The following is a 24,841-nucleotide window of genomic DNA, read 5'->3' on the forward strand; positions in this document are numbered from 1 at the left end:
ATTTAAACCTAAGAGATAACCAGGCATTACTTGCAATGTGTGCAATTAACTTAGAATTAGTTCAGGGCAACCCAAAAATGCACATTATATAGCCGTTGTGAATAAGCAACCCCAAGCATTGCCCAAAAGCAAGGAGATGGCTGCAACAGAATACTGGCAAACATTGCAGCCACTGTGATTGAAGTGAAAGAGCAGCTTGGCCGGGATGAATCTCACACACGGTCTCAAGGGGGGAGGGCATGCATGCTACTGGAAGAAAAGTGAGGAGAAAATGGTGTTGTGGTGGTGAAGGAAAGCTGGGTGGGATGAGGGCTGGTGGGGATGGGGCAGAATAGACAGAGTGTGCATTTTGTATTTATCGACAGATGTGATGGATGTTTGGCCTCAGTTTTGTCTGAATTAGAGTCAGTGTCAGACTCCACTAACAAGAATTCAAGCCTGTTGTGAAGTTTTACTTCACTGTCTGTGGGTGGGGATGGGGGAGACCACCAAGAAGCTGTTGTGCCTACAGTCATCTAATTTGCAGTTGGAGGCACTATCTCACACATGGCTTCAAGGTGGGAGGGCATGCGTGCTGCTGGAAGAAAGGTGAGGAGAGGATAGCGTTGGGGTGGTGAAGGAAAGCTGAGTGGGCTGAGGGCTGGTGGGGAAGGCGTCTCATATGAATGTGTGTGTAAAGGACTGAGGGAAAAGTCGGATTGGATACAAATATATTTCATGGGATGTTCTGGCCCTCTCCTAATAGAATAGTCATAAGAAGGATGGCATTACTCTGGCCACTAGATTTTGCCTTTCCGTTGATTAATCACAGCAGCTACCTAAAACACTGAAGATACACTGTGATTTCTTTTTCGCATATGTTAACGGAGGGAGAACATGGTCCAGATAATCCATATTTAATTACACATGTCTCAGCATGAATATATGGTACATATGAAGGCAGTACAGGCTATATTTGTGATTTTGTTTTCTGTTTTTTAAAAAAGGGATTTTAAAAAAAGAACGCTACTACTCAATCATTCAGAATTATTTACAAAAACATGGCAACATGTGAGGAACCTAAAAAGGTGAAGTGTCTGCCTCCTTTTCTTCATCTTCAGCAATCACGGTCTGCTTATCTTCTTTAAGTAGTTTAATACCTTCAACAAGAAAAAGGAGACAAATCAGATTAATAAGAACAAGTAAGCCTCCCTTTGCACCATGAACTTTGCTTTTTTGCATTGTTCAGGACCTCTTTTTGCTCAGTGAAGAATCTGTGTATAAAATTAAATGTTGTTTTCATGAAATGGCTGTCCTTCAAAATAAGGGATATCTGGCTACCCATTTCAGATGAATATTTTATGGTTTTAAACTGCTTATTACCTTCCCTAAGCCTTAGGAAGAGTTATAAATTTCCGCAGATTTGATTAAAACCATTAACTATGTGACTAACAAAGCAAAGTGATGATCTTTGGCATTTGGCTAGGATGCCAGAAAATCACCTCATTTCCTTGTTTCTGAAATGTTTATAGCATTTAATGCTTCCCCATATTTGTCTATTAAGGATTAAAGTTCTTTGACAGTGCAAGGGCATCATATTCTCATGTCTGCCATTTCAGACAGTTCTTCCTGCTTGTGGATTTCCTCCCCAAAGGCTGGGGTTTTAACATACTTGGACGGCAAAGCGTGCCAGTTCTAAAGGTAGTCCCACTTTGGTCTCAGCCCTGGAAACCTCACTCAAAACATCTGCTTGTTTTAGAAGCCTCTGTCTTCCCTGTGCCCTGGTTTAACCTCCTGCAACATAGAAGGTGTACGCAGATATTCTTGTAAATATCTTCTGGTTTGTTACAGAGTCTGAAAATGGAATCGCTGCATTTACGGGCCAGTATTAAAATTTTCCATGAAAGTTTTTGGGACCTTTCTTGTGATTGACTTCTCTCAAGCAATTTTTTTAAGCACCACGATCAATAAAGGGGAGCACACATAACAAGATGGAATTCATGGAATCCTTGCCAATTATAAGGAGGGTGAAAATTTTGCTCTTTTCATGTGATTTTCTTAGTATTATAAGTGATGATAAAATACATATCTTCAAATAGTGGCCTGCCTTAAAAATGAGACTGTTCTATGCATTTCGGTTGTGAGCTTCCTTGGCTACCTTTGGAGACAGAGGGCTCCATCACACATATTTCCCCCCTGCTTTGCTTCCACTTTTTTTACCTCCAATGCATAAGTGCATCAAGCTTATGGTCCCTTTCACCTGAATACGCTGCTCTTTTGCTTGCTTGCTCTTCCACTCCACCCCGCCCCTTCCTCTTTCTCCCTCCAGTTCATTGGTTGCTCCTCCCCCACCTTTAATAAGACATACACAAGCAGGTCCTGTCAGCTGAGTACTTCAACCAGATTGCCTTTCTGCCTGGCAAAAACGGAACTACCCTTTAGTCTGGCTCTTTGGGGGCATCGAGGGAGTACAATCCTGTCTCTGCAGAGATTTGGGCATTGCACGATTTAAAAAAACACTTTCAAGCCTGGGATGCAAAGTTTGGGTTTTACAATATATTGAGGCTTGGAGCTGGCTGCTGGGAGAGATTTCTTTTCCCTGCCAGGACCATTCAAATCAACAGTAAGACTTCTGTCACAGGACCTGTCCCCAACAAAGGAAAACATGAGAGTACAGCACTACATGGAGGCTTACGGGCGCATTAAACACATTTAGGGAAAATAATCCAGACTTCCCTGTTCTAGGAAAAGACAGAAAAGGCTGGGGAAGAAGCAGGGTGTCTTCAGGACAGGCATGGCATTATGTGAGTACCACGCTGCAAATCTGCACACCAGCCATGGTTAGAGTGCACTAAATCGTTGGTGTGATAGAGCCCAGAAGCTACTATCCAATACATAGCTAGCCAGCCATAAACCCACTGATTTAGGTTGCAATTTTATACATGCTTTCCTGGGAGGAAGCCCCATTAAACACGCTCCTGAGTAAAAATGAATAGGATTGTACTGCATAACAGCCTTAAGTGCACTTTGCTGGATTAGAGCCAGAGAGCTTGTCTCAATGAGCTTTTATTTTGGGTCTTGTAATTTTCATTCGTAAGGTAAAACATTTTTTTATCTACTGTGCTTTGTCAAATACTGAAGCGAACGTATCTTCTACCTGTAAACTGGGAATAATTGAGGCTTCCTTTATTTACTTATGTAGACAGCAATCGTATGGCCCCTAGAAAGCATCTGAAGGGCCATAGGATGTGATGGATCTCCTCTTCTTAAGCCAGAGACAGAACTCCAACCTCGGAGAAGTTCTGACTGTGGATCTGCCATATCCTAGTTTCTGAAAGAACAAAATGGGTGTGTTGTGGGTGGGATGGGACCATGGATCCACTCAGGGATCCATTCAGCTCCCATCTTTGCCCTTGGAAGGAGAGAGGGTTGGATGGGTGCTGAGGCTGCAAAGCTCTTTTGGAGGACAGAGAGGCCAAAATAGCATCCGGGAGTCCTCTGGCCCAGCGGCAGGAGCCTGGGAGGGATTAGGATAGACAGAGGGCTTCGACGTCATGATAGGGCTGTTGTGAATAATGCCTTCATCTAGTTGACAAAATATTTGACATACCACAGCACTGTAAAAATGAATAATTATTGTGGCTTCACTAAGTTAACGAAGTCCCTTTTGAAACAACCACCACCACAACAAATAATTCCAGAAAGAACGAACAGCACAATGCATTTATTTTCCTCCCGTATAAAAAGCTGGTGCAGCTATTTATAAACTGGTTGAGGGACTTCACAGTCTGAGGCCAAGCAAGGCTCCTTAATAAATCAGCCTCCGACTGTTTCCTGTCAGTGGGCTTTTACCCTGAGGGTTAGTTGTGTTGATTCAACGAGGCCTTGCCTTGCCATTTTCCTTCTTTTCTGCTATGAAAAAATCTTCAAAGAATGAAAGGCTTCATAACGTCTGGAGACGGAGGAAAAGAAGCCGTGTCACACAGAATGGCTTTGTTCCCCTCTGCATCCCAGTCAAAGGAGGAATGCATCAATGAGAACCCTTTAGTGGGGTTAGGTGAAACGAAAAGATTGTGTCGGAGTTACAACCTGGAGGAAGGGATGACGAATCAGTGGTTGACACTACATATGTTTAGTATTGGATTGATTCTTATACAAGTTATGCTGCTATGCTAACGGGAAATAAATACCTCCTTTCATATTAGAGCTAAATACACATGATTAAGGCTGCAGCTGTTTACCCACTTACCCGAGAGTAAGACCCATTGAACTAAGTGGGACTAGCTTCTGAGTAGGCATGTAAAAATCATACAAATAACAAAGTCCCGGAAAGCCAAAGGTACAACTTGCAGTGTGACACCCAGGCTTGTGTACATAAACAACCGTCACACTATTATCATGCCAGGACTCTTTCATGGGCTGCAGGCCAGTGCCTTGCAGAAATATGCAAAAAGGAAGGTTCAGAGTGAGGCACAAAGAAAAGAGCCTGATCCACAAGGTGAGCTAGTAGGGTGTTGGAGTCTGGAGACCTGGGTTCTAGTCCCCACTTCACCACCAAGTTCACTGGGTGACTTCAGGCCAGTCACTGACTCTCAGCCTAACCGACCTCACAGGGTTGTTGTTGTGAGGATAAAATGGAGAGGAGGAGGACCATGTAAGTGGCCTTGGGTTCCTTGCCAGGGGAAAAAAGGCGGGATACAAAGGTAATAATAATTAAATTAATGAAATGCATCTAGTGGATTTATGATACACAAACTGGCCTTTGTTTTAGTGACTAATCTCCTCTGTTTTGAAACCACAAAACGTCTGGCAAAGTTCAACTTAAAATGGGAAGGAGTTTAGCCTAATTCTCAGGATCTCCAGAGGAAGGCATTACTCCTCAGAGTGAGAGATTAGACATCCTAGTCTTAGGAACAATCAAATGCATGTTTAGATGGAAAAAAAGTCCTACAACTTTCCTCTCAGAAAGGGAATGCTGGTAGTTGTAGGGTTTTTCTGTCTATACATGCATAGTATTGTGCTCTTAATCAATTTCCCATAATACATTGTGGGAAATGTATAATACATTTCCCATAATACATTGTGCTCAAAGCAGTACACAAACACATACAATAGCCACAATTATAATGCATTGCAATATAATATTAACTCAATTGCACTTCATTTAAAACATACCACATTTTTATAAGCACAGGACATACCTGTTGGTCAGTTAACAACATCCAGTACCGATAACAATATATACTTGCAATAACTATTTCACTATACCAGTCCTCCCCAATTGGTGTCCCCCAGATCTGTTGGATTACAACTCCCAACATCTCCCAACAGTTGGTGGGACACAACTTACCCAATGTTGACCCTGTTGATGGCAAGAATGGCACAGTCAGTCACACTATTGCTTTCAGTACATGCACCATTCATTCTGTATCTCATATGAATAAAAGAGTGTGATCACACCAATCCTGAATTCATCCAAAATACTCTGGGGGACAGTATGTGAATTTTAACAATGCAATCCTATGTCTGTTTACTCAGATGTTAGCTCCACAGTGTTAAATGGGGCTTACTCCATAGTAACGATGGGTAAAATTGCACCCTAAGTGTTTTGAAAAGAGAAAATGCTATCTATGGTGTGTGTGTGTGTGTGTGTATTACTTCAAGATATATTCTACGTTTCTACATAAAATGCCCAAAGAGCCTAGCAACAATGATGATTTAAATAATACAACAAAACAGTTAAAACCTACATCAATAGCGGGGGAAAGAAGAATAGATACAACCTATTAGGAGCCAAAAAAGTGATAAAATCCCAAACATTGACCACAATCGAACCTAACAAATAATAATAATAATAATAATAATAATAATAATAATAATAATAATAATAATAATGCTAAAGGCCTTTGCTGGAAAGCAGGATATCAGAGAAAGGACTAGGTAGCTCTCTATAATCAAAGCCCTCACTTGTGTCCCAGCCAAATGTACCTCAGATATTGGTGAGAATAAAAGAAGGGTCTCAAGGCTTGTACAAGAGAAGGTGATCCATAAGGCTACCTGGTCCCAAGATGTTCTGGACATTATAGGCCATTACTGGTACTTTGAAATTTTGTCCAGAAACAAAATGGGAGCCAGTGCTAGTGTTGGAACATGGGAATCACATGCTCCTTTGATTAGCCCATTGACTAAATATGTATTGGGTTGGATCCAGATGTAGTTATGACTAGAGATGTGGAGGCCTGGGGGGAAAAACTGGAGAAATTTGGAAAAAAAACTCCCCCCTCTGTTTTTTCCCCTGAAGCCTTTTTTGGTCGTCATCCCCCAAATTGGAAAAATTGAAAAAAATGAAGAAAAAATGGATTATGGAATGTTTTATTTTAGCGTGATGAATAAAATGTTTAAGACAAGGTGTTCAGATAGTTACTTCTCCAAATTATTTCTAAAAACTATGTACAGTATTAGATTATTACAATTTCTGTGCACCGAGCACAAGCAAGTCCTAGGTTGCAAATTGAGACTTCAACTCTCAAATGCAAGAGCAAGATGCATTTCTGCCTCTAGGGGGCACTGCCACTGAAGCAGAGACTGAAACTGATAGTGGTCAGGAAATGAGTCTGATCAAATTTCATGTATATTCACTCAACCTTGGTCCTGCCTTTTTCTCAGTTCTTTTTGTGGGAATGGGTGCTTTATGTCCATTTGACACTGTGGAGGACTAGCAGAGGCATAAATATTTTTCTTTGTTACTAATGTTGATGGTTTCCTCTGTTGTTGTTTTAAATTATTTTTTGTCTGCTCCTCATAAACAGGCAAAACCAAAGAGGTTCCTTACAGTTCAGGTGTTCCTACCAGTTCAGGAGCTTGTAACTCCATTTGTTACCAAAAAAGGTTTTTTGTTTTGTTTTTTTAAAGTAAATTCAGTTTGTAATAATTGTTTGAATACACTGTACAAATGTAATAATTTTATGCCAAACCAACTTGGACATAATTACATTTTATGTTCCTAAAGTAACAAAGTGACTTTCAATCTGTAAAAAGTACTTGTGTTGTTTATTCATTCAGTCATTTCCGACTCTTCGTGACTTCATGGACCAGCCCACGCCAGAGCTTTCTGTCGGCTGTCGCCACCCCTAGCTCCCCCAAGGTCAAGTCTGTCACCTTCAGAATATCATCCATCCATCTTGCCCTTGGTCGGCCCCTCTTCCTTTTGCCTTCCACTTTCCCTAGCATCAGCCTCTTCTCCAGGGTATCCTGTCTTCTCATTATGTGGCCAAAGTACTTCAGTTTTGCCTTTAATACCATTCCCTCAAGTGAGCAGTCTGGCTTTATTTCCTGGAGTATGGACTGGTTTGATCTTCTTGCAGTCCAAGGCACTCTCAGAATTTTCCTCCAACATACAAAAGTACTAACATTGCATTACTTCAATTTTTCTGAAAATTAGGTGTTTTTTAACCCCCTGAAAAAAACATGTCTTTTTCCCATGGCTTCAAAATTTCCAGAAATGACCCACTTCTCAGATTTGATTTCAATGGATTTCATACTCTAAGCATGACTGACCCTGGATCCAATTCATTGATTTAAATCATTTGCATCATTTATATTTTTACATATAGTTTGAATTGTTTCCAGAAGATACCTTTAAAAAGACAACATCAGAGGATTTATCCTGCATGGAAGGCATAAATATGATGTGCCATTTTCAGCTCTTTATGAAGAAAACCATTTGGGTAAACGTTTTCACAGAGCTATTCATGAAGTCATATAACAACGAAAATAACTAGTGGAAGTTTGCACTCCGGGAGACTGCCTGCTTCCTATGCCTTTGGCATCTGTTTGAGGGCAAGAAAATAAGTAGCATATATTGAGCTACAGAGAAAATAAGAAAAGAGTCATTATGGGTTATAAATAATAGAAACAAGTGACTGAAAAGACACTTTGATTTTTATTTGCAGCAAATAACCATGTGGAGGCTACTCAGGCAGAGGTATGTAAAACTGAGAGTTTATTTGGCCGAACTTTCTACAAGAGCTCATTTAGTCATTCTCTTCCTCATGCTAACTCCTGCCCTGCATGGTGGTTAAACAAATATCAAAGGAGTATAAATACAGTTTTAGTTCCAAGCCACACTAAGGGCCAATTGACACGATCATTTTGAGGTGGTCATGCAGCTATGTCCTCCCTGTTTTGGGCTGCTAACTGCTCTTGTAAATGCGTTGACTTGTGTTGTGATTGTGGCTCCGGTTGACCATGTTGGATTCGACTCACATTACGGCATTCTTTTCAGGATGTGGTATTCAGCCTGGATCTCATAGTTTTAGGGTGACCATATGGAAAGGAGGACAGGGCTTCTGTATCTTTAACAGTTGTACTGAAAGGGAAATTTCAGCAGGTGTCATTTGTATGCATGCAGCACCTGGTGAAATTCCCTTTTCGTCAGACCAGTTGAAGCTGCAGAAGCCCTGCCCCTTTATAGACTGACCAGATATGGCTTGAGACCACAACGCCTCTTTCAACATGAACCTACCCATACACTACAATCTACATCTAAGGTCCTCCTCCACAGGCCTATTCTAAGGGAAGCTTGGAGGATGGCAACAAGGGAGAGGGCCTTCTCAGTGGTGTTGCCCCCCCAATTATGGAACGATCTCTCCATGAGGCCCACCTGGTACCAACATTGTTATCTTTTCGGCACCAGGCAAAGACTTTCTTTTTCTCCCAGGCATTTAACAGCATATGTTGAGTTTTAACTGACTCCAAAATGAGCTTTGGCCTGGCTGAGTGTTTAAAAATTGTTTCAAATGTTGTGATGAAGAGGAAATTTCACCAGGTTCCCCATATATACAAATGACATCTGCTGAAATTCCCTTTTCAATACAACTGTTAAAGATACAGGAGCCCTGTCCTCCTTTTCATATGGTCACCCTACAACCCCCCCCCCTCCGCCCAGTCATTTTGGAAGAAAACAAGGCCCACAGGGAACAGGCACCTTGTTTGGAAACAGACTTTCTCTCCCAGGAGCATGATTCTGCTTGAAAACAATGTGTGAGCTCCACATGTGTCTTATTCCCTTCTAAAATCGCTGGGCAGTTTGCTGTTGCCACCATTGCATCAAATTCACCAGTAGTGGCAGAAGTGTGATCCAATGTGTGTCTCCAAACCACTTGAAGTTGCTCATGCTTGCTTAACTGTGATGGACTGAAGGAATACTGGCCTATTCCTCTGCTCCCCATTTATTCCTGGCAAGGTCTTGGGGGGGGGGGGATCAGTGCTGCAGAGCATCTTGGCCAGGGCCCCATCAAACCTGGTAGTAGCCCAGATGTGGAAAATGTAGAACTACATTTGAAGGACAAGTAAACCACATGTTCTGTTTATAGAAAATGGCAGTGATCTGGCAAAGGGTTATGCTTTCCCCTCCTTTTTTACCTTCCATACCCAATAATGAAAAACCCCTGACTGTGCTTATGATATTTTTTCATCGGACCATCGTCAAGGAATACAATTTATTTTGACACGAATCATTTCTGACAGTCCGTATTTGCTCGATATATAACATGTTTCTGCGATTTGTGGATTTCCAGTTTAAAACTACAAAGGTCATATCTTAACAACAATGTAAACATACTTTCTGCTTCAGAATAAGTGAGCGCTGATAAGTTTGAGAACTGATAGCTTGTTTGTTTTAATACAAATTTTAATACAAATTTTAACTTGGTGTTTTAAATTTGTAATTTTGCATTGCTGCTGTTTTTATGGTTGAGCTTTTATATTGTATTTTATATTATGGTTTTATACTGTTGTTTTATACTTTGAATGTTTTTAATTTTTGTGAACCGCCCAGAGAGCTCCAGGGCAGTATAGAAATGTAATAAATGTAATAAATAAATAAATAAATAAATAAGTTTGGATGTGTGACGCCAGATGGTGCCTTTTAGCCAAACACTTGAAAAAACCGGCTGATGAATTTGCCGCTCACGTGACATAAAAGCATAATAGATGTAGCATCACTTCTAGTTGCTTTCTAGTTTTAGAGGCTCTTTGATCCATTTTAAAGCTTTTCTCAGGAAGAGATGGCTTTGAAAAAGCTGATCAATGAGTTAACTCTGCGTGTGCTGGACAGCGTTGGTAATGCCTAAAATATTGTGTGTGTTCCTGAGAAAATTACACTTCTTTTAGATTGAAAGTCCATTAATGAATGGCATCTTTGTTTGCTATATAGAGGGATGGACATTCCAGAGGACATATAGATACCGAATAGTAAAGTAAGAGATAGAATAGTTAGTGGAACTACTCCTGGAGAGGGTGTGGGGGCAATTATGGAAAAGATAAAATATATATTAAGTGTGTGTCTTATCTAACGGTTAGAGGGCTGTATATTTTACTAGTCTATCAAACAAGCAATGCCACAGTGAATATGGTCATATACTCCCACCATTAAAAACCAAACAAACATAAATGCAAAACTATCCCTGAAACGCAATCTATTCAAGACCCACACAACAGTCCTTTAAATGCTTTTTACTACGTTCTTCCATACTTCCCTTACCTGCAATTACAGGTGGTGTATTTATTGCGGGTGTATTTTTTCTTCTGGGTTTTTTCTGTTCCTGTTCTGTTTTTTGAAATGCTAGACTGGTGTTACTCTTTGGTGGTTTCTCGGAGAGGTCACACCTCCTAATTAAGTGGTCCGAAAGGATGCCTATAGAAATACCATAGGAAATGGAAGATAGTCTTTGTAAACCATTGAGATCTTTTCATCAGCATGAAGTAATGCAATGACAGGCAAAAATCCTGCTCAGAAAATACACCCCCACCACGCCACACCACATCTCTAGTCCAGTGCAGCTTCTATATATTTTTCTTTCATTTAAAGTGTATTGAATTTTATGGTTCAGTAAGCCCCATGCCTTCTACCTCCCTTCACCCTTCTTCAGTTCCCTCATATAGCGCAGGGCTCTCAGGGCAATATGCAGCAATACCAGACCTGCAGCACATTATACAGTTTTCAATTTTTAAAAAACATGTTTTTAATTTTACTGTAGGTTTAATTCTATTTTAACAGTTGTAATTTATATTTATATGTTTTAATTGTACATGTTTTAATTTTGTAAACCGCCTTGAGTCCCAGTACTGGGAAAAAGGCAGGATATAAATAATAGTAACAATAATAATAATAATAATATTAATAATGAAGCAGAGGTGCAGAACCTCTTTTAGCCTGAGGGCTCAATTACATTTCAGAGAAGCTCGGGGGGGGGGGCACATTCCAGTGGTGAGTGAGGCTGAAGGTAAAAGGTGCTGGGCAAACAACAACATACTACCAGCATATTATAGCTTAAAGCCAAGCCTTACGAGAGGAATTTCAACTTTTTAGAATGGGGGAAAATTGCACAAAAGACAGGATCGTTGAAGAGGGGAAGAGCGTACAGCCTTCTGGGGACCACTGGAGGATTGCATGCGGCCCTCAGGCCTGAGGTTTTGCACTCTTGACGTATAGCGTCCCAATATTACATACATTCCATATTACATACCAGTATCACATTAGGCAGGGCCTTAAAGGGTGTGGCATATCGAGCAGTTCATCACAAGACCGGGCCAGCTATAAAGCCTCAGCCAAAAGTTTGGCTGGATCTAGGGTGACCAACTGTCAGGATTTCCCCGGATTTGTCCTGGTTTTTGTTCTTTCCATGGTGTCAGGGGGGATTTTCTATAATTTTCAATAATGTCCTGGAATGACACACCTTCCTCTTTAAGGCTGCCATTAGCATGGCAGGAGGGAGTGACATGCTTCCTTGAGGCACATCATTCCCCCACCCCGAGCTCCAATTGAGGTCTTGAAGGGGAAAGTGGGTCATTCGTGGACGCTATAGAAAAGGCCCCAATTGGAGTGGATGGTGGTGGTGCAGAATGAAATCCTTTCCCCTCCTCCACTCCAATCAGGTTCTTTAAGGTGGCGGGGGAATAATGTACTTTCTGCAGGACTCAGAAAGCTGCTTCCCCACACACATACTAGGTGTCCTCTTTTTTGGTTTCCCAAATATGGTCACCCTAGCTGGATCAGGCTTGAGGAGGCTCTAGCATCGGTACCATCTTGTTAGCTCCTATCTTTGGGAGTCCTAGCAGCCTTCTTGTGAGCTCCTGGTGCGCCCTAGCAGCCTTACCTGGTGGCGCTGGTGAATTGGTGTCAAGTGGCAGGGAAATGCCATTTAATTTAACCACAATGTCCTGAAGTAACTTCACATCAGCGGCATTGTGGGAAATTAAAATGGTGGCTGCCAGACCCAGATGCTTATAAAAAGGAGGGCCCAGGGCATGTACTGCATCAGTGGTGGGCCCTGTCCCTGAGAGTGGCATGTGCTGATCCTGCCAAACCAAGAGGACCATGTCAGGTGTGAGTGTATTAAAAGTTGTGTCCTGGAGGTAGAATTCTTAACCTACTCCCTCCTCAGGAATGCCATGATGGACATGATGTAAACATGTATCAATAATGTGGAGCAGCATAGTAGAATTGAATATGTATAAACAGGGTCTCTGTGGATTCGATGGGAATCTATAGTCCTGAGCGTGGGACCCAGAGTAGCAAGGGACCAAACTGATGTTGTGTCTGATAAGGCTCCCAAGTCCTGTACTGACATACAAAGCAACAGGCCTCCACAACATCAGCTTCTACAAACTACAAAGTTTGAAGGTTCTAGATCAGATAGGCCTGGTATAAATATTAGCAGCCTGCTATTATTACAATATGTAAGATGCAGCCTTTACGGTCTGCACGTTACATATTGTACCACCATAGAAAGACTGTGGAAACAATAGCAGACAATACGCTGTTATTCAATTTGAGATCCACGTACATATCAGTGGGTCCATGTGCAGTAGCTAAAGTATCAATAGTGCTAACCTGCTATTGGCGGTGGAGTATGTATTGCTGGTGTATCTTTCCTCTTTGGTTTTTTTTGTTCCAGCTCAGTTTTCTGAGAGACTTGAAGAGTTTTCCCCTTTTTCGGTATCTTTTTGAGTTCACAGCTTTTAAGCAACTGCTCAGAAAGGTCATCTGCATTTTTAAAAAGAAGACAAAATTGATCAAAACATCATCACCTAAAGTTTGACTTTGGGCAGCAACTTTCTCACAAGGGTTGCAGCTCCCTGAAAATTCAGCGTAGGAACAACCACAGTCAAGCGTTCATGAGAACACTGAAAAGGTTCAGGGGAGTCTGGTGGGGGTAGTTGTTAATTCAGAACACTAGCAAATGAAGGGGTGGGTGGGGTTACTTGGAAGCAACACTTCTTAATTCTGTGGTCAGTGAAACTGTAACAATACCATTTCTGAGCCAAATTTCTTAGGCCTTAGCTAGACCTACCTGTTATTGCGCGATGGAGGGGTGAAGATCTTGCAATGTTTTTATCGCAAGTTCCTCCCTCCGTTTACACGTGGTGCATGACGGCCTCGGAAGGAGAGGCATTGCACCTGCCATTTTTTTGTTTTGTTTTCTTAAAGGAGAAGATGCACACAAGGAGCTGGGACAAACCGCGGCGCCCGGCCACATGTCCCGCGATCTCGGGCTCAGCCTGATACCGTGGAAAAACCCAGCCAAAAGGGTAGGGCGAGATCCCAGGGCAAGGGAGGGATCATCCCTCCCTGATCCCGGAATCCCCTGTGCATCATGTGAATGCACAGGGACGATCCCAGGGATCACCCTGGGATTTCGCCCCTTCTAGCTATGGCTTTAGTGTTGACCTTTAAAGTCCTAAACACCTTGGGGGCAGAGTATCTAATGGATCATCTCCTTTCATATGTACCTGCTCAGACCCTTAGGTCATCTTTGGAGACCCTGCTCTGGCTGCTCCTGTCAAAGGAAGTTAGATGGGTGGCTACATGAGAGAGGGCCTTCTCGCTTGTGGCACCCCACTGATGGAACTAACTCCCGAAAGAGGTTCTCCTGCCTGGCCCTTAGATTTTTTTGTTTTGTTTTGTGCCAGGCAAAAGCCCTTATTTTCTCCCAGGACTTTTAGAGAACTAGTTCTAGATTTTTATAGCTGTTTTATCAATTCCTGTGTTGTTGGTTGTTTTGTTTTGTATTGAATTGTATTTTATTCTTTTAAATTTTTGTAGTTTATTTTATATATATTTTTTACTGTTTCCATTGTATTTCAATCTTTTAATGTTTGTAATCCACTCAGAGAACATTGATTATTGGGTGGATTAGAAATGTAACAAATAAATAAATAAAATTAATAGTGCATGCAACCTCTGCTTTCTTAGGAGAAAATGACATCACTATTTTTCATCTCAAGCCGATTTTTATGCCATTCACTGCACAGTGCAAAAGGACAAAAGCAGTGTGGAAAGAGCCCAACGTGGATTTGAACAACAGGCCAAAATGAGTTTGGCAAATCTGGTTGTTGAGGATTACTGAAATCATGTTGCTTCTCACTACCATGTTAGTCATAAGAGCAAATTCCACAAACATTTGTGTCCAGTTCAGTGAAGTCAGAGCTCTTCACAACCCTGAGGTAAATTAAAGATTCTGAAATATGTGCGAGGGATGAGAAGGGCACAGCAAGCCAGGTGTAAATTTCTCCTGGTGAAGCAGGAGTCAATTTGTCAAAAGATTTGGAGTCAAGTTTAAAATTCTCTAGACAACATTGTTGTGTAAAAATTTGTCTGGAAAGCCTTGCGTATGGTCATATTAAAGGAGAAAAGATTTAAGTGTAGTGTTCTCTCCCCCTCCCCCTTTCTTCTTTTTCTTCTTTGATTAATTTATTGCTACAGCTTTGGCTAATTTTTATATGCTGAGCGCAGGAGAGAGAGAGAGAGAGAGAGAGAGAGAGAGAGAGAGAGAGAGAGAACACCACTACCCAGCCCCACCCATTGCTTCTCCATCTGGCATCAGATGTGTCACCAGAAGGCACAGTCTATCAGGTTTCATGAGGAGCAGTTGTTCTGCTGAGGGGTGTATGGGGGATGGGATGACAACGGGCAGCACTTAATGATGCAAAGAAGACCTTTTCTAGAGAACAGCAGGCACTGACATCACCTCTGTAAGACTGACCTAAATGGTTACAGTTGGTATCTTGCCCATCCAATCTGTCTTCTGAGATATCATGTGATGGCTGCACATATTCAGTTGACATCACTGAAGACGGTGTTCTTTAGAAGCTATGAGAAACAGAATAATACAGGGTGTACAGACAGGTATGCTATGCATGTCACACGCTAACACATGTTTTGCTGCTTCAATTTAGGAAGCGTTCGTTTTCTCTCCCCCTGCCCCCAATTCTTAATGATTATTTTCCCCAGAATGTTATTAAGTTGACACAACCATCAAGGGGTATTTTGTGTAAAAATTATCTTCCTTCATAAACAACAACAAAATAATTACAACGTAAGGGATGCTTCAGTAATGCATGGAACGCTTTGGCAATGTAAGGAATGTCCCAGGAACCACTAACACTTTCTGGTATTTAAAGACATATCTGATTATGGGGTACTACATGTGGACCCATAAACTAAGCGCAACCAACTAGACATATTTTATGGTCTCACAGGATCTTGGCAACCCCACTGTTTGCAGGCCCGAGCAGGCCACAAACACAAGAGGTTTATTCAGTCCTACATGGGCCGCCATCCATGGCTGGTGGACTGCGTTTGGTTTGGTGGGTCACAGGTCATGCGGCCCAGACCTACATGTTCAGTCTTATTTTGCCTTCCCGTCTATTTATTGATTGATTTATTACATTTTTATACCACCCAATAGCCGAAGCTCTCTGGGCGGTTCACAAAAATTAAAACCATAAAAAGCACAATAAAACAACCAACAGTCTCTTGCCTTGTCATAACATTCTAAACATTCAACCATCTGGGCTTGTTCATTCTGAGAAGAGGGGGAACACCTCTCAAGACTGCTGGGTGATTCACCCCCTCCCCCCAAATAGGGCTACTTAATTCACCTGTAATTTGAGCTAGGGATGAGTAATATGGACATCTTTTTCTGGAAAAAGCTTCTGTTTCTTAAGACCTGGATGACAAAGGGAGATTTAACAAATCGCTGTAATACCTACCTGGTATTTAGTCTATTCCCTTGGGTGAATATGGGGAGCATAGGATGTTGATCTTAGGTCAGGCTTGCACTTTTAGTTTGACATATATTATTTCATCACCAACCCACAGTAGATAAAAATTAACTCACATACCACCCCCGACCCTGTGTACGGTTAGACCCATAAACAACTCCAGAAGGCATGCAAACACTTCTGCAGGCAGCTTTTAGATATAACCAGTCTTCTCTCTGCCACAAAAGAGACGTTTGAAAAAGATATGCGTGTGATTTTATGGACTCAACTTCTGGCGCAACCTACGATTTGCTGCAACTCCCTTTTGTAAGCAAACGATGGAATCATTCTTACTAAGAGGTTTATCAATTGATATGCTAAGGGTGTGCGATCCTATGCATGTTTAGATAGAAAAAAATGTCCTACAACTCCTAGCATTCGCCAGCCAGTGTTGGTGGCTTTGCAAAGCAATAGAGAGTGGGATGTTTTTCCCCGTCATGAAACATGAGCACCCCATTATTGCTGTGCTTTGAAGAGGGAAGGGTTCCACAGACAGGAGATCAGAATTACAGGCAGTGACGACTGCAGTTTTTTGAGAGCTCTCGGGCAAGACATGCTCAGCGGGGCCCCTCCCTCCCTGAGTCTACCTTCTCACTGCGTTGTCGAAAGCTGCTATTGCTCCTCATCCTCTGAGCATCATCAGACGAGTGTTTTATTGCACACCACTTATGGATGCTTTTGATGACATTGTCCGCCTTCTGGGCGTCACCCACTGAATATTGCCACGTGGTCATTGCTCGCTTCTTCTTTCTTCCCTAGGTGAAAAAAGAGGAAGTTGCTCGTCCCTATTATGGGACAGAAAAGTGACGGTAGGGAAACACAATTCCCCCCCATCTGATGATGCTCCCTTTCTCATCATTGCTACTACTTGCTTGCATGACAGTCAGAGGATAAGTGGGCGGTGGCATCTCCTTCTCACCTCCACCATTGTCCAGGCCAGAGGGAGAAGCAGGTGAATAAGGAAGTTGCAATGGTGAAGAGGAGGAACAACTCCAGGAGACTCTTGACAGTGGGCCCCTGCTGGGGAGGGGCCCCACAACAGCTGCCTGACCATGCCTAGCCTTCACGCTGGTCCTAATTACGGTTTATTTGTAGATGGGAGAGCAAATTTCATTTACTTCTGTAGGGCACTAGAGATTATGGTGGAACTGTGATATGTCTATAACAGTTGTCAAGTGCATAAAGGAAGAAAGAACCAGTGTTAACAGAAAGGCAGGCTGGACTGATGGCTCTCTTGAAACATGACTGTAATTCCAAGAATCACAGTTTGCACATCGCTTCGCTCCATCGACACCCTGCGGCTGCGTCCCTGACCCCCCAAGGCTGTAGGCTTACAAACCAGATGAAAGCTTCTGCATATGTACCGCAGGCCGTGAACTCTATAAAATATGCATGGCTGCCACTTACAGAGCTATGGTGCAGCAACAGCAGAGGGCTGTTCCCCATGGTCACACACAAATCCACACATGCCTTGCAACAATTGCATCGTTAATTTTTATATCAGTCATGGAGGGCACAGGACCTTGTAAGCCTATTTTACAGGTGGAAAACAGACTGACAAGAATGCCTGCTGTCTGCTGGAGGTGAATAGAGTTGACTTCAATGGGGCGCCCTCTTCTTAGCTACACTACTACGGATATCTGCCTGAACCCCCATCCTGTGAGATGGTCAATATGTGATCAGAACCTTTGTTGAGTAGTCATTAAAAATGAAAGGAGAAGTTAAAAATGTGAACTTACAGCAGGTTCTTCTGCTGTGGTGCGTTCTCACAACAACCCTCTGGAGTAGACAAGGCAGCGATGGGGTGACTGGTCACACCATGAGCTTCGTGACTGAGTGGGGATTTGAACCTGTGTCTCCCCAGTCATAGCCTGCCCCCCTAACCTAGCCTTCCTCCAACCTAGTGCCCTCTAGTTATGTGGACTACAGCTCCCATCATCCCTAGCCTCCATGGTCAGTGGAGGGTGCTGTGTTGTGGAAGGCTGCATTAATCACTCCCCCCTGCTGGCTCTCACTTTTCTTCAAAAAAGAAGAAACCATGTCTGACTTTTCTCTGAATTTGGAATGCAAGTTGGCCAATGATGCAGTGTTAAACCATTTACAAGATCAGGAACCATTTACAATACACTGTTAGGTCCAGGAGTCAATTAACAGTATAACAGATGAAGAGGGAGAAGGGAGTATCCAAAGCCACATAACCCCAATATAACTATTTTCTGGTACTGGTCCCACCCTGGTAAAATACTTTCTCAACTTTGGCGTTGTGAGATACCTTCCTAAAAGATATGTGTGGCCATTCCTCGGGCTTCAGTCTTATCCTCCAGGTCTCTAGAACAGGGCTGGGCAGATTTCAGGCTTGCTGGATCTACTTTGTTTTGTATTAGAACCCCACGACCCACCAACTAGAGCCTGGTGCAAAAGTAATAGACTTAACACTGGGGGAAAATTGAGCCAAGGAATTTGTTTTCAGTACCAGAACTGAATGGAGCTCACCCTCGCTTCACACCAAAATCCACCCTTGGTCACCCCCAAGGTTGTTCTTTTAAGAGGTATAATTTAGGCTGAGTGGGGAATCATTTTGTTACTACTATTGTTAAACCATTGGGAGTCAGAAATCCTTACTGATATGCTTCAGATCACCTACAGAGATCTACCAATAGAACCCAGTCTATGTTCCGCCCACTCTTGCTCTAGAACAAAAGTAGTTGAGTGGAGAAATGCAAGCTCCACCCAAAAAAGGTTAACAATGATAAAACAGAGGTGAAAAGTATAAATTAATAAATAAAAGAACAGGAATGTATTTGCTGCATGATAAACGAAATACGGGATCTATCAATACCCCATGTTCCTTATCCCTCTCTATGGTTGTAATCCATATTGTCATGATACCTTAACATTACTATTGATATTATCCCAGTTATTAATTGGATAATTAATTATTATCTGGATTATTAATGCAGTAAATCCTCTCCATGCCTTCTTAAAAGGAAGCCACATTGAGTCCAATGGAACTTACTTCCAGATAATTGTGTATAAGATTACAACCTTAAGATCCATGTAATGTACTTACAAATAAATATCGCCACACCTCCCACCCATTAGATCCATAGGTTCATGTGGCATCTTGCCAATTGAAATTGGTGAGCTTCTGGTTCATGGGGCTCAGGAATCCTAAACTCAATTTTGCACACGTCAGCAGTTATCCATGGAGCGAACGAAAAGCTAGGCTACGCATAAAGGTACACTTGGCATGCATAGAGGTCTGTGCACCAACGGAGATATGCTATTGAATTTGAATTTCTGGTAATATAGCTTGTTCCTCTTCGTTTTCTTCTTCTTTTTAAGTTTCTAGCCTTCATTCTAAATCAAAATACAATTGAAAGCATACATGCACTATCTGCAAAAAGACTTCTGGTTTTTATAAGCACAGTTTCTGGATACTGCATGGTGGTTACCTTGTCCGTCTTCGGAATTACTGTTAGTATATTATTATTTAATTCATTTCTATACCTCCCCATAGCTGAAGCTCTCCAGGAGGTTTACAAGATCTCATAAAAATACAAAATACAACACAACAAAAATAGTTTAATTTTTTTAACATAGAAAAATTTAAATAATGTAAACAGTTAAAGCAATTTAAATAAACAATGTTAGCTAGGGTGACCATATGAAAAGGAGGACAGGGCTCCAGTATCTTTAACGGTTGTATTGAAAAGGGAATTTCAGCAGGTGTCATTTGTATATATGGAGAACCTGGTGAAATTTTCTCTTCATCACAAGAGTTAAAGCTTCAGGAGCCCTGCCCTCATGACCAGATACAAAAGTATCATTTGTATGTATGCTGCATAAATACAAATGACACCTGCTGAAATTCCCTTTTCTATACACCTGTTAAAGATGCAAGACCCCTGCCCTTCTTTTCATATGGTCACCCTAATGTTAGCGTACTCCAGGGGCTGATCTGCACCAAGCAGGATATTCCACTTTGAAAGCAGTATGAAAGCAGTACATAAAAGGCAGGAGCCACACTTCTGCTTTATAGCAGTATTGAAGTGCACCGACAACTGTTGGGGCCCATTGACACATCACATATACCACTTTCATACCGCTTTCATAGTGGTACATCCTGCATGGTGTAGATGTGTCATGGGCCCCAACAGTTGTCAGTGCACTTCAGTACCACTATAAAGCAGTAGTGTAGACCCTGCAGTGCACTTCAATACCTCTAGAAAGCAGTAGTGTGGCTCCTGCCTTTTATATCCTGCTTGGTGTAGATGAGCCCCAGAACTCCTTGTAGTAGTGGTGCAAGCAATCCTACTGATGCTGGTGCCACCACCAGCATAAGGGCTCAATCCTGTGCATTTTTAGAAAGAAAAAAAGTCCTACAATTCCCAGCATGCCACAGCCATAGGATTGCATCCTAAGAGTTTCCTTTGCTACTCACCAACCACTCATCAGGAATCACTCTTGTGCTGTGCAGTGATAATACCTTGATTTCCTATCCCTATGCCAGTAATTCCCCCCTGCTAGTGAAATACCTCAGGAGATAGAGATGAGGATGTTGAGGACAAAGGAGAAAAGTGGGCGAGGCTCTAGGGAAGAGCTGGGCAACTTGTGGCCCTCCTGAAGTTTCCCCCATGAACCCTGGCCAGCTTAGACAATGGTGAGCACTGATGGGAGATGCAGGCGCAAACATCTGGAAGGCCATAGATGCCCACAACCTAGAGAGAAGAATTAGAGCCCTAGATTCACCCTTCTAAATGCCATCATGCCAGAACAAACAGCTGCCAGCCTCTAGATGTTGCTACAGTTTTGTAGCAAATCTGCCTCTCTTTGGCCATTCAACTTTCTTATGGATAGTGAACCCTGAAAGAATATATTTAACCACAGGCTCCCATATGTTAGGTCATACCTCAAAATACAGGGGTACGCCCACTTCAACTTGTAAATCTCTGATAATTCTTCCAAAAATAGTGATGTGCCTGTGGTTTTATACACTGAGGATTTCGTGAACTAGAGATATAAAACTAATCTGATCTCTTGCACCTCAAGCCCGGATTGCAAGGGCAGTCCATATTAACAGATGATCTCCACATTAGCAGAGAAGACCTATATCCTGAAAAGTTATTCCAGTACTTTTGCCCTAATGTTGAAGAAGGGCATCCCTGAGTTCAACAAAACTTTCTTCTTTATAGTGCGTTTAAGGCTGAGATATAATTTTTCTTTTAGACTTAAGCACACATAGAATTTTTCAGGAGATGAATGGTTAGCACATGAAAAGTACAAAAACATAGTAATAGTACATAGTAATAGTACATGCTCAAGGGGAAGCATGAGGAGGCATTAAAGATTTGGTTTTTAGCTATAACCTGTTAGTATTGTGGCAATATTTCTATGATAAAACTAAGAAGCTTAAAAATCAAATAGGGTATTCATTCTCAAAATTTCCCCCTAAAGCAATATTGATTATGTATTTGATTTCTATATCATACCCTAAACTCTACAAGCTGTCATAAAACTAGAGTATACACAGAAGCATAATCTTTTTTCATTCTCTGTAGATGTAGAAATGTTGCAAGGTATGGAATTTTTTAAAAATGAGGTTGCCAAAAGAAACACATTCTTGAAGTGATTCAAAGAATATCAACTTGAAAACAACAACAACGGAAAGACCTTCAACTATCTGAGTAGGGTTCAATTTAGTCAGTGTAGATGAAAAACATCTACCAGTTCACCTCTCCCCTCAAATTTCAAACAAAAGCTTTTATACTTGGAAATGCCTCTAAATGCTTTTCAGCATCTGGTTCTCAACCGAGCGAAATTGACATTCTCAGAGTTAAACTGATTAAGCCCCATGGATTTAAAACTCAAACAGCACTTCAATGCTATGCGTATTTGACTGTATATAATGATTTCATGGGAACTATTTAGGATTTCAGTGTAAATCTACATCAGTCTGAATACTTAACTGGGTTGTGGATCACACTCTTTGACTTTTAGGTGCAAAAGTGCATTTAGTTAGAAATAGATGCAGAGTGAATTAAGCTAAAACACATCAGTTTAAGCTGCTTTGTAATGCAACACTAACAGCCCAGTCCTAAATAGGTTTACTAAACATGTCTTAAACAAGTTTCATTGAAACATGTAAGTTCAATGGATTTTTCTCCTAGGTAAGTGTGTCTATGCTTGCAGCCTGCAATTCTATGTACAATTATCTAGGAGGAAAGCCCACTAAATTCAGTGGGACTTACTTCCAAGTAAATATGCATAGGATCAGATTGGTGTGTATATGTTGGACAGATGATTGGAAATGCCGTCCCTTTAAATGTTTGAGACTGCACATCAATGTGTTCAGGATTGAACTGCACAGTCCAAAATCCAAATGCCCCATCACCATGGGAGTGTAGATCAAGCAGGGAATAACATTCAAATAAACTATATTTTCCCTTTCTCAGTTCTTTCAGTTCATAGTTTGCAACTTTTCTCAGATAGAGCCTTCTGTTCCCCTACTTTAAGTCGACCTGACAGAGGAGCTGATCTGTGACCTGTGCCACTATCACAGCACAGACAGATATTTGCTTCCTTGGGAAGAAAAAAAATATATTCCCCCTCTTCCCCAGCAAAAGTACTAAAGAACTTACCAACCAGTGGAGCTGGGATAGGTGTGATATGGAGTCAGTGTTCACCGGAGCAGGAACTTTCTCCTCTGCTGGCACTGAATGCTCACGCACGCCTTATCTAGGGAGCAGCAGTAGCCGTTGCTATGACAATGCCTTGTTTCCCAAGTACCCCCAGGAAGGGAGAACAGAGTAACCTTTAGCCTGTGCACTAGCAGCTTTAGAGGATGGAGTGCTTGCCGCTGTTCAGATCAGTGTCATAAAGAGGAAGGGGGAAAGTGAAAAGAAAAATGCCAACAGTGTGCTCCAAAGGATTTGGTGGCCGAAACTGGCCGCTGATATAGTTGAGCGTGTAACGAGAAAGGGTAATGCACATGGGCAGAGCAGACCCAAATTTAAACTTTTAGCGAATGAAACCTCTCAAACTCTGTTGCCTGTCAGAACCAAATCCAGGTCCGTCCGTCCCCCCCCCCCAAGGCAAACGAGCTAAATGGTTGCTGAGCAAAATAGAGAGTGAGGAGGTGAGGCGGGGAACTGGTTTGGACGCGACATATAAACATTCAGAGCAAGGTACGTCGTGTCTAGGAATGAGGTTTTGCTGACGACTGTGGTGGTTGTGTGTGTTTATGGATTGGTTTGTTACACGGACTTGGCACACTGGTGCCATTTAGGGACCTAGGCGGGGAGTCTTCTGTGGCTACTGTGTACATGCCAAGTGTGACCAGAATTGGCTATTTTAGCCCAAAGCTTTGGATAGAGGTTTTGTTTGGAATGGGGAAAGACATACAAACATGCCCGGTCTCTGGAAAGAGGAAACTTTCTGCCCAGTTGGCAGTGCTATGAATTGGAGCCCTTTAACCATTCACATGAAAGGGACTTCACTTGGGCCATTTCCTTTCAAATATTGAGCAGCAGCAACATTGCAGCCAACTCATTGTTCCCATTGCTGTGCTCCTTCTATTTGATGGCCACATGCGATCTCACAGAGCCGGGGCTTCCTCCATCTCAAAATAAAGGGAGAAGTCTCCATGATGTAAACTTTACAGGGTTATCTAGAATTCACTGTCAGCAACCATACAATTAGCAACTGCATGAATGGTTAAAAACACACAAAAAGCTGGCAAGCAACCTTCCCCAAATTCGGAATGGGACCCTGCTGGGAAACGGTGGGTGGGTGGGCCTTCAATCTGGAGGCCTGTTCAACCTGGACTGCTGTTTACTTTACAAAACCATTTGTGCCATTTCTATTTTCATGAGTGGCATCACATCTAACTGGCTGTAAGCTAGTAGAAGGGAGTTAGCACAACTGCTACAGTTTGATTATATGTTCATCAACTATTTTATATTTTTAAACTATTTTCTCTGTATTCCCAACCTCCGAGGGTGGATGAATATAAATAAATGAAATCAGTTTGACCAGAGAGATGTATAATTCGCAATCACAGTGATTTTAGATATGTGAGTTATTCCAGCATTCTATAAGCAGGATAAAGTTAGGGTGACCATATGAAAAGGAGGACAGGGCTCCTGTATCTTTAACAGTTGTATTGAAAAGGGAATTTTTGCAGGTCTCATTTGTATATATTGAGAACCTGGAGAAATTCCCTCTTCTTCACAACAGTTAAAGCTGCAGGTGCCCTGCCCTTTTTGTATCTGGTCACTCTAGTATAGCTCCTGCAGCTTTAACTGTTGTGATGAAGAGGGAATTCCTCCAGGTTTTTCATATATACAAATGACACCTGCTGAAATTCCCTTTTCTATGCAACTGTTAAAGATACAGGAGCCCTGTCCTCCTTTTCATATCGTTGCCCTAATAAAGTTCACAATACGTTTAGTTCAGTACAAAGGCTGGGGAACCTTTTCTTCTGTTGCGAGCCACATTCCCTGAGGAGTAAGCTGTTGTGGGCCACATGCCAGCAGTGGGCAGGGCTGAAGCTGGCAGTGGGAGGGGCCAGACCAAAAGCACCATGGCCCTTTTCAATCTTCCACCAACCACTGATCTCCACTATGCTCTCTCTCTCTCTCTGGGCTCATCTACACTAAGCAGGATATTGCACTATGAAAGTGGTATGAAAACAGTATATAAATGGCAGGAACCATACCAAGCGGTATATAATGTTATAAAGTCAGTATATAGT

The 24,841-nt window shown here is 42.0% G+C and overlaps 1 protein-coding gene across 2 annotated transcripts; it reads right to left on the minus strand.

Annotated features, from left to right (window-relative positions):
• Window positions 1-1,043: 1,043 nt before the first annotated feature.
• PPP1R17 (protein phosphatase 1 regulatory subunit 17) lies at window positions 1,044-22,994 on the minus strand. Of its 2 annotated transcripts, XM_063116145.1 has the most exons (5): window positions 22,728-22,994; window positions 15,027-15,133; window positions 12,875-13,027; window positions 10,523-10,675; window positions 1,044-1,139 (listed from the first exon to the last, which is right to left on the minus strand). In XM_063116145.1, exons 2-5 carry the CDS (start codon window positions 15,106-15,108, stop codon window positions 1,060-1,062), a joined length of 468 nt encoding a protein of 155 aa, XP_062972215.1. In that variant the 5' UTR covers window positions 15,109-15,133; window positions 22,728-22,994; the 3' UTR covers window positions 1,044-1,059. The 2 variants fall into 2 exon arrangements, with proteins under 2 accessions (XP_062972215.1, XP_062972224.1); XM_063116154.1 differs by lacking the exon at window positions 22,728-22,994 and having other exon boundaries at window positions 15,027-15,180.
• Window positions 22,995-24,841: the final 1,847 nt, after the last annotated feature.

Source organism: Elgaria multicarinata, chromosome 1 (assembly GCF_023053635.1).
Source record: "Elgaria multicarinata webbii isolate HBS135686 ecotype San Diego chromosome 1, rElgMul1.1.pri, whole genome shotgun sequence".
Lineage (NCBI taxonomy): Eukaryota > Metazoa > Chordata > Lepidosauria > Squamata > Anguidae > Elgaria > Elgaria multicarinata.